The following is a 10,858-nucleotide window of genomic DNA, read 5'->3' on the forward strand; positions in this document are numbered from 1 at the left end:
ATCTTCCAAAATGGAAGAAAATATGCCTTATAATTACGCAGTTTATGTTCTAAAAGTTAGCCATCTTCTGTGGAAAAAGCAATAATAATAATTCATAATAAATGCACTTCTTTCCCCCAGTTTTGACCCATCTCTTGTATAATAAAGTTAGACACCAATCTATCCATAGCTTTGGCCTTACATGAGAGTGTGTGTGCCTATTACTTCTATTCTTCTATTTCCCACAAGCTTTAAATAAATAAGAACTAACGTATTATCCTATTTATGAAAAAAAAAAGTTATAGTAATAGTACAGAGTGGAAGTGTGAGGAAGGGGCATCCCAATATAGTTTTCTTAGAACTTTTAAAAGATACATGTTCTTTTTTTTCTGAATTGAGACATATAACATATGTTTTTTAATTGACATATAACATTGTATTAGTTTTAAGTGTACAACATAATGATTTGATATAACTTTATAGTGAAAAATGATTATCACAAGAAGTTTAGTTAACATTCATCACTGCACAGTTACAATGTTTTTTCTTGTGATGAGACCTTTTGAGATCAACTGTCAAATATATAATAAAGTATATACTCTTTGAACTGTAGTTTTAGAATCTCTTTCTAAATGAAAAATACACATACTCTTTAACTCAGCAATTTCACTTCCAAGACATTTTCCTACTAACATAATTGCACATATGGACAAGAACTTACAGGATGTTCACTTCGGTATTGTTTGTAATAAAACAAGATTGGAAACAATCTACATTTCTCAGAACTGAGGAAATGGTTAAATTAATTTTGATGCATACAATAAAATACAGTACACCATGTTTAAAAAATGAGGTAGAGTTATATGTGCTGATATGGGATACTCTCCAAAATGTGCTGCTAAGTGAAAATGGAAAGGTACAAAATGGTGTGGATAGTATATTCCTATTTCACTTTTTTAAAAGGGGGAAGTATATATGCAAATATTTGCTAGTGTATGAGTATTTGAATAAGATCAAAGAGATCCTTTTCTGAACCCCATAACCAATAAGTAAATTAGGGAAATTACAGGAAAGCATTTGAACAACTTCAAGGAATTCCTGGTCCCCTCAGGAATTAGAAGCCATATTCCTTCCCACCCTAGCATCTTCACTCATATTATTCTCTCAGTCCATATCTTTTGCTTGCCTAGTCCTTAGCACATACCTTAGATATCACTTCCTGAAAGAAACTTTCTGATTTTTTTCTAAATTCCAGAGCAAATATGGCAACTTTAATGTAAATTATTCTAGCAAATAATTATAGAATTAGTTGATTGACGTCTGTTTCATTCACAGAGAGGACATAATGTCTTGGAGTGATAGGCCCTTGACTAGGAACTAGTTTATTGCAGTAACCCCAACACCAAGCACAGTACTTTGCACTTATCAAGCACTCAATAAATACAGTATTTGTTGAATGCTCTTCCATATGTTGAATTGTTAATTCACATGAATTTTACTTTTGAATTAGCCAACAATGTGTCTTTAGACTACTAGCTAAATGATTTTAAGGTTCTTTACAGCTCCAAAACCTTAAATCTATGAGTCTAAGCATAAATGAAACTAAGAACACCGTTGTCTCTAAAACATGGCTAATTTGCTATTGTATTTTAGGTAATCTCTTAACCTGAGGCTTCATCTATCTCATCTGTCAAATAAGAGAACTAAACAAGATAAATGTCTAAGGCACCTTCCCATTTTTCCAACAACTCCTCTATCACATTTTAGCTTCTCATCATGAATTGTATATTGCATGCCGTTAACCCTTCAAAATCTCTCTCTCTCTCTGTCTCTCTCTCTCTGTCTCTCCTTCTCTGTTTCTCTCTGTCTCCTCCCCCGCCCCTTACACACACACATTGAACCTCCCATCATTTTATTCCAGAGAAGATAAGTCTGAGCAGTAGAAAACAGTATTCTTACTGGACACTGCTTGAGCTTTCATAACCTGTCATATTTCTTGCCCAAGGATCTAGAAAAGGAGGGTGTAAATTGTGAATGTGGGCCTAAGGGTCTGCAGTAAGGGTCTTTTGCTGCTGCCACATCCCCCACTGTTATTGTGAGAGGTAGACTGATTGCAAAAATGCTCCTAATTCTCTCTCCTGGTCTTTAGCCACACCTTTTGCAAAGTATTTTTAGCTCCTTCCATTCAATAGGTGGAGATGATTCCCCCATCCTGGAATCTGAGCTGGGTTTGGGACTTGTCTTCACCAACAGAATTTGTCTTCCACCCAGAGAACAAGCCTAGGGGAAGGTTTTAGAGAATGAAAGACCAGGGAGAAGAGTCAATTTTCCCTGAACAATAACCCGCCAACTCCCAGGAGTAAAGCTGCCTAGGCTGACCCACAGTGGACTACGGAAGAATGAAAACATCTCGCTAAAATCAGAAAAACACCCAACTGTCCTGACTGAACTGTCATCCTGCACAATAATGTACTTCATAAAATAGTTGCTGATTTAAACCACTGTGTTTTGGAGTGATTTATTACACAGCATAGGTAACTGATACACTGTGGTTCAAAGATTTAATAAGAGTAGTTAGGCCTCTTTTCATGTTTTTTGCTTGATTGGAGCTAGGTAAATTCCATACCCACTATCAGGGAAAAACTTGGGGATATGTTGACTAGAGTTCTAGCCATAATGACCAATGCCCTCTCCCTTCATTCTTCCCTACTAATGAGGACAATACTATGACATCCTTTATCTTGTATTCTTAGATCATACCCTCTCACCTTTCCTTATTCCCACCACTTTGGGGGTTTGTTGAGTAACTGAGACACTCGGACATAGCTGGACCACGTATCACATGAGTGCCTAATTAGGAATAGTCCGTCTTGGCACCAACTGTCCTAGCCATATTGTTGGCTGAACCAGGTCAGGTCACCATTTCTGATACAAGTGTAGCTTATATGTACAAAAAGACTTAGGGCTTCCTTCAATTTTATAGACTTCCCTCCCATTTTTTCTTTTTCTTTTTTTTAGATCCAAATTGATAGTAAGCTACTGAGAAAGCTTATAGAAGAACAGAACGGGAATTATGCAGTTGGCTGAAAAAAGGATTTTAGGATCAGACTGAAATAGGCCTTCTCTAGATACTCCATAGCTAAGTATAGCTCCTAGGTGAATTTCAATCACCATTATTCCTTGGCATCTCAGTTTAATTCAGTTTCCATGAGATCCTTAATGTTCCACACCCACTACAACATTCAGAGGTTCCAGGCTATAACCTTTTCTCTCTTATGCTTGACAGTAAAAGGGCATATAACTCCTATTGATAGTTCACTGTAGCTGACACTAAAATTTAAAAAAAGGTTAGAAACACGCAATGGTAAGGATGAGGGATGCATGTCTTATAGTTAAGCACTCTAAGACAGACATATAGACAAGCAAGTCATTAATAATTATGGTAACCATATAATGTATCATCCAAACTATACTTTTGAAAGAGTGAAATAGAGTACCATTAATAATTGAATCGGGACATCAGGCATAAACCAGGACTATCTTGGATATACCAGGCTGTATGGTTCATGGAGTGATACAGGAGAAGGCTTTAAAGGAGACAAAAATGGGGAGGGAAGCCAGAGAAACTGGGCAGCTGTCTAATTTCTGATTCATCTATTCTATCACAGTTTAGTTTCATTATGTTGTAATACTGTGACTTCTTAGATCAGACACAGGCATGTTCATTGAAGTACCTCAACTCAAAGTCAAATTAAGAAATCCTTTGATTAGAAACTGTTTTGGATTATGCACAACTCTGATTTCTCCTTGCATATAATGGATAATTGAGAAGTGAATGGATAAAGAAGGGAAGAAGCACTAAAAGCTAATTTTATTCTTGGAACATATACTGCAACAATGGCTTATGATAATAGGTGACCATAAAACAATTACTGAATACCACAGCATGTTTGGAACTAGTCTTAGTTGAAATATATATGTATTCCATCTAATAATAAGATAGAAGAAAGAGAATATAAATATTATTATTTAAACAGAGAAATTAGCTGGACGAAATCATTGGTAATTCTAGACATATGTTAATACTTTGTAAACCATAGGAATATTTATAATAAATGTAGGATTTAATCTTATCAAACAGGCTATAATCCTCTTCTGAAATATAGAGGATATATTTTCTTGACTTTTATCTCCACAGGAAAGGGAAAATTCTGACCTAATTAAAAAAAAAGAGAACTATAAATGGACGTTTTTCTGGTCTTTCATTTCTTATTGAAAATGAAAAGAAACTGATATCCAAAAGTAATAAATAAATATTAATTCATCACCTACCACTCCCAAGAAAACTTTCTTTAGTTTTCCAGTGAGTTAGCTTATCTCTTAATATGCCACATACATCCATATGTAAGAAATGAAGTGGGCCTTTGTGAAAACCTAACAATGGAAAATAAAATTAACACTTCGAGAGGAGATAAATTTAAGTTTCTATGCATACACAGAAGCACAGAGATACTATCTTAACATATCTGCACGTATGCTGCTGTCCTGCATATTTGGGATGTATATTGCATGTGTCTTCCTGAGTTAATGCCTGCTGAGAGGTAGAACTCTTTGATGTTTTATGCAAAATAAATGGCCAGGACAGAAAAAGGTGTGTTTGAGAATATAAGACAAGTGCATTTAAAATGCTATATGACAAAATACTGCCATCTTACACCAAGTAATGCTGACAACTTAGTATTCAGTTTTATAAAGGCCTATATTTAATGGCATGAAAATTTGGGGAGTAAAAGAATAAGGAGAAGAAAAAAGAAGAACCATTTTGCCTGCTTTTAATAAAATGGTTGTGATAATTAAGTGCAATAAAGAGTGTTATTCTATTAAGAATATAATAAAAGTATTAATATAGCTTGTTTTACTTGAAAAGTTCAAAATGCTGAGCAAGGGAATTACTAATCGGAACCATGCATTACATAGGGAGAACATTTTACAGATGGGAAATAAAAAAGAGCAGGAAAATAACTTTCCCAAGGTCACAATCTTCTTATATAGCACAGCTAAAAACTGAACACATGAATCCTGACTCCAAAATACAGAATTTTCTGGTAACACTTATGACTATTAAAGTAGGTTTTTATCGATTATTTTATTTTTAATAAGTCAACAATAGACAAGCTTTCTCTTCCAACTTTCTATTAAAAAGATATGAAAGTTTGAATTTTCTGTAAAGTCAGAAAAAGTTTGGAATCCAACTTTTGTTAGACTGGTCATGAAAGTATTTTGAATTTGCACAGAATTGAAAACAGGAGGAGAGCATTAGTGTTTTCTATTTCTTTCTATATTGCACTCACAACCATGGTGCAAATCAACTTCTTTGTTTAGGAGCATTTTTCAGGTGTATATATAAGTTTTTTTCACATGAACATATTAGCATCAACATCAGTTATATTTTGTTCTAGGAACTATATATGAAGTTTAAATAGAGGCAGACGTCCAGGAGGAATGGGTTACACTAATGGAGCTTTTTGAGATCTAAAAACCTGTGGGGGACTCTTTACACAGGAGAGTGGGAGACTAATTCCTCTCCATCACTCCTCTTCTTTTTTCTTTTTCTTAATAGCCCTATTCAGGCCTGGAGGAATAAGTACAAGATATTATAATGAGTTTATAAAGGTAAGAAAAAAGGTAGAAAATTAGCAGTTGGAGTCCACTGACATTGTCTAGTAATACAATTTACATGAATTGTGTCCATCCAGACTGTCTGAAAGCATTAGAAAAATACAGGAAAATGACTCTTCCTTGCTCTAATCAGCTTTTTACCTTAGGTTGTTATAAACAGTTTTGACCTGAAGATATCTCAGAGAGTAGATCCTTAGTCCTCTGTTTGATGTACACATGAGAAAGCTGAACCTAAAAAGGTGGAATGGCTTGCTTAACGTGCCTTTTAAAGGTAGATGGCACTGAGCCAAGCCTAGAAAAGCAGTTTACTGAAAATAGTATCCTATTAAATTGTAATTTTTATTGGATTAAATAACTCATCAAGGAAAAAGCAATATTTAGTGGCTACTAAGCAGTTTGCGGTTTTAAAATTAATAAATTTTAACAGTCCCACATCAGGTAGTCTGAAAGAACATTATTTATGTTGATGCTTTTCTCAAGGCCTTAGTAGTAAGATAAACTGATACTTTCTGAACATAATATCCTCCTAAAAAAAAAAAGGGTTTTAGTGTGCTTATGTCTTGGAATGAACCGTATATCAGTGAGCAATTCAAAAAAAATTCCAGAGGAGAGCACACAGATGATCCAAGTGAAGAAACAGTTAACTGCAGGGCCCCACTTCCTTGTAAATAATCAAGGAAAGCCTTTTTTAAAGCAATACAAAATGTCACCACAGGCTGACGCTCTTTCTATAAGAATAATGAGATTCTTTGCTCCCTGGTATGATGAGCACATACTTCATTGCCTTTATAAGTCCAAATTCAGTTTTCCTGTTTCATATATATTTTCCCTTCCTTTCAAAATAGGTAACATGCCATGCCTAAAATACATCAATGTTCATGTAGCGACAGATGAAAAGACCTACAGGAGCAGGTTCACGAACTCGAATTTTTGATCTGGACACACACTATTACAAATGCTCCGGAAATGAAGGGCCGCAGACGGGGAAGTCACTTAGTCCCTTTGACTAAGCCAGCCGTTGGCCTTGCACCCCCACCCGGCGCAGCTCTGCGGAGGGCTCGGAAGAGGCGCACGGCCGTCCAGGACTTGCGTCCTGATTCCGGACATGGTGCTTTTAGTGTCGCAATCGTTTATTTTAAAACATACTGACACCTCACCGGGCACCTAGCGCATATGCCAGCCGGGTAAATTCCAGGAAACCACAGATCTGAGGGGCTGAGGCTTCTAACCCCTAGGGGAGCTGGGCTTGACTCTCGCCAAAAGCGCGCAGCTGGAGAAGAAACGCGAACCCACGCGCCAAAAGAATCGCCGCCAACGGGTCTGAAAGAGGAACCTCTCCCCTTTTGGCACTTAACTGTTCGGAAAAACCTGTCCTCCGAGGTGGCCCCACAGAAAATCAGAGCGCGAGCGCGCGGAAAAGGAAACTGGGCGTGTGCTCCCGGGGTGCGGCTGTAGGTGAGATTACACTCTCAAAGTGGCGAGAGGGTTAAACCGAAAACCAACTGTGAGCGTGTGGATCTTTGCATTCTACAAACTACATCACCCCTGTCCTCCCTTCTATCCCCTCGGCTCCAGAGTGAGTGACCTTCCTTCCCATATCGGACACTGGGATCACGAAAAAGAGAAAGCCACACAGTGCCAAACCCAAGGGGATCTCCCCTCACCGCCCCCCGCCCCCACCAGTTCCCCGGGTTTCCCACCCCGCCCCCGACCCCACCCGCTCTAAATCCGGTTAGACTCACATTTCACAGTCCCCGTCCCAGAGCTGTAGATTAGGCACAGATGCCTCTTTCTCCAGCCTCAGAACAGCAGGTGAGCTCTTTGCTTCACCCAGAAATGTAACTTCATTGAAGAGATCGAGAGAGGGCACCCCACCCCCACCCCGCACCACTACCACCACAAACACACACAGCAGTAGTTCACAAACACTCCCCAGACTCTAGCCCCCAGCCTCACTTTCCCCCCTTTCCTGGGAAAGATCCAGAGGCTTTCTAAACTCTCTCCTCTCTTTTTTTAAACCTCGGCTTGCCACCAACTGTAGGGATGTACAGAAATTAAAGAAGCAAAAAGGAATTGATTTTTTCTTTGATAAAAGCTAAAGAAAAGGATAAAACAACAAAACAGAAGCCGAAGTAACAGGAAGTAGGAGTTTTACTTGCAACCGTCCACAAAGAGCTAGAGACCAAAACTTCAAAGGGAGAAAAACATCCAGAAAACCCTGAAGTCTAACGAAGAAATGAACCTGCTGCTCTGTCAAGTGACAGCGAGCACGCAGAATGCGCTGTTAGGACCAATTCGTGTCAGCTGCCCGCGGGTCTCAGGATGACAGAACCAGTGGACCGCCCTAGGGTGAGGAAAGGGATTCCCGGGGAGATATTTTTACTTGTTGGGGGTTTTGCCTTATTTCTTCTGAGGTTCAGTACAGAACTGAGACCTGAGGTTGAATCACGGGTCCTGAAAAATTTACAAACCCCTCAGTGAGGTATCACAAACCTGGCTGCTTATTCTAATTCCGTCTGCGTTCTTTGCCTGCCACCACCCGTACACTCACCACCCACCCAGACAATGGAGGAGAGGGCGTCTAAATAACGATTTAAGCTTTAGGAGGTTTGCTTAAGGGAGTGATTCAAGTCCTCTTTCTCCTCTACCCCCACCTCCCCATCGCCTCTTCGCTTCATACCACGGGGAAGTTCCCAGGGGATTTATCACGAAAAAGTGCAGGCAGTTAGTGCCTCCGAGAGCCAAGCGAAAGAAAAACTACCCGGAGCAAAGTGACGTGGACTTTGAGATCCAGAGACTGGAGGGATTGTCAGTGGCCGAAAGCTCGCCGCCTAGGCGGGAGCCACAGGGGGAACCCGAGACAGAAAGGCGAATCTTGCCGGCGCGAGCCCCTGGAGCCCAGACCCCGGCTGCACCCAAAGTTCCTGGAGATTTACACAGTGCCCACAGTCGCTGACCAAACTTGAGCCAGCCTGCTGAGCCCAAATGTGCGGCGCAGGTGACTGAACCCCGGGCCAGCTCTGCGCCCTCACCGCTATCCCTTTACCTCCCCCACACGCCTGGGAGCACAGCTCCCGCGGTGCAAGACCCGGGCCGGGGACCGAAGGAAACTGCCCCGACCCACGTCGGTCCGGGGCTGCTCCGAGGTCCCTGCTCACCTGGCCTGAGGACAGCAGCGGTGATCAAGAGGCAGAAGACCAGACGGCAGGAAGGAGTCCCCTTCGATGCCATATTCCTCCTCCTCCGGGGCCACCGACAGAGTCCGCGCCGCAGGAGGGGGGCGTCGTTCCCGGCCCCGCGCTGCCCGCGCGCTCGCGGTTCGGGATGCAGGGGGTAGCGGCTTCTCCCAGACACTCCACCGCCCCCTGGGCTGTGGCGCTGCACCTTCTGGTCTCCGCCGCACGTAACTTTCCACCACGCAGTGCCCCAACTCCTCCTCCCTCCCTTTTCAACACTCGCCCTTGGCCCCCTTGGCTGCTCCTCCCGGGACTGCCGACCCTCTCTTCCCGGGAGACACTTGAGCAATTCAGAAAGGTGTACGTGGTTCTTTTTGGCTGGTCTATTATTTCCCTTCTCTTGGAATAATAATAGTGGTAATGGCAGTGTGCATAAAAAGCCCAGTGCTAGGAAGGAATCGTCGGGGATGGCAACCGGGAGCGGTGGGTCCAGGCGGTCTCCTCAGGTGGCAGCAGCGGTGGCAGTGATAGCAGCGGCAGGGACAGCAGCGGCGGCAGCAGCACTCGGGGCTGCTCTGAGTGGAGGAACTGGAAGGCGTGTGTAAACTGCCTCTCTCCTCCTCCCTCCGCCTCCTCCCTCCCTTCCTTCTTCTCCCGATTTCCCAGGACGCAGCGCCGAGCAGGTGGTTGGAGCGCGGATCCGCAGCCTAGAGGCGCTGCAGGACCGAGTCCGAGACTCGCTCAGCCCAGCTCTGGAACTTCGACCCCGAGGCGCGCGCCGCGGTGCGGGCGCCGGGTTGGGCGGGGTTTTCTCGTGGCTCCGCCTCTGGTACCTCACCCGCCAATAGGGAGCCGACCACGGAAGCTGTGCACTCCCGGTGGGATCCCGGGTCTGTCAGTTCCTTGTGGCGTTACCCTCTGGATAAAGACTCAGTTCACACTGCCCACCCCGTTTCGTCGCGGTTCAGAAAGCCAGATTGCCCTTTTCTTTCCCCCAAGACTCCAATTGCACTGACTCACACTCCTCGGGGACTTTTCGGTGGTGATACTGCAGCTTCCTTAGTCTTTGCAGTAGTGTGGGGCAGGGCGGTGGAGGTGGGGAACTCACGCGGGACGCGCACTTTGGGTGCCAAGGGCGAGAGCAGAGGAGGAAGGAAGAGGCTGGAGGAGGCAACAAAGGTGGAAACTCGCCTCCTGAGAGTTAAGAGGAACAGCTGCTGGTTGGCCTGGGGCAACCCTAGGCACTGAGCTGGTGCCTCCCGGTTCCCCACCACCACCACCACCACCAACCCTCTCGCACGCACCTTTAGAAGGCAGATGACTTCAGTGGACTGCCCAGTACCAAATAGAAATATTTACTCTTTCCCGGAGGAAATTAAACCAGGAATTTCTAGACCACACTTCGTCACACGGATTTCCCCAATGTCTACAAAGCCAGAGCGTGTGTCCCTTTTCCTTTGAATTAAGCGGAGATTTTAAGTTTCAAACAGAAAATCCTCAAGTTACTCAGATTAAAAGCCAAGCTCTTCCTTGTCCGTTCCAGAAAGCCAGGCACCCCGGCAGATGGACAGGCTTTTCGGGCAATTTCTAAAGATTGAATCACCTCCCAGGCGGAACATCCGGAAGCTGTGTCGCTGTCTGATCAGGCAGCGAGCATGAAGAAATATATTCCTCTAGAACACTGGGGTGGAGCTGTTGGAGCCCAAAGTGTCTCTGAATCAGGGAAGCAGGTTCACAACTCTCATCCCCGAAGCTTAATAAAATTTTGGTCCCTGAACCACTTCGCCCAGGCATTAAATAGCCTTTTCGTGCATCACAGGGTCACCTCTGTGTGAGGCTAGTCTCCAGCAGAGAATGCCAACTAGTGATCCTCACATGCTGTGCTTTCATTAGAAGACTTCCACTCACCAGCTAGATGGGGGTGAGGGGAGTCTGAGGCAGGAGAAGCTTAATAAAACAAGCACATACATGCACACACACACGCTCCCGCGCGCACACACGCACAATGATCTTTGAATTCTTTG

At 43.1% G+C, this 10,858-nt stretch overlaps 1 protein-coding gene across 2 annotated transcripts in view; it reads right to left on the reverse strand.

Annotated features, from left to right (window-relative positions):
- The window catches only part of ALCAM (activated leukocyte cell adhesion molecule), a 190,786-nt gene extending 181,161 nt beyond the window's left edge, over nucleotides 1–9,625 (reverse strand). Inside the window, exon 1 of one of the 2 annotated variants that reach the window (XM_074332498.1) lies at nucleotides 8,817–9,625. In XM_074332498.1, coding sequence (XP_074188599.1) covers nucleotides 8,817–8,889 — 73 coding nt within the window. In that variant the 5' untranslated portion in view covers nucleotides 8,890–9,625. The remainder of the gene's footprint in view (nucleotides 1–8,816) is intronic. The other variant, XM_074332505.1, reaches the window with a different exon arrangement.
- Nucleotides 9,626–10,858: the final 1,233 nt, after the last annotated feature.

The sequence above is a fragment of the Rhinolophus sinicus genome, linkage group LG01 (assembly GCF_036562045.2).
Source record: "Rhinolophus sinicus isolate RSC01 linkage group LG01, ASM3656204v1, whole genome shotgun sequence".
NCBI lineage: Eukaryota > Metazoa > Chordata > Mammalia > Chiroptera > Rhinolophidae > Rhinolophus > Rhinolophus sinicus.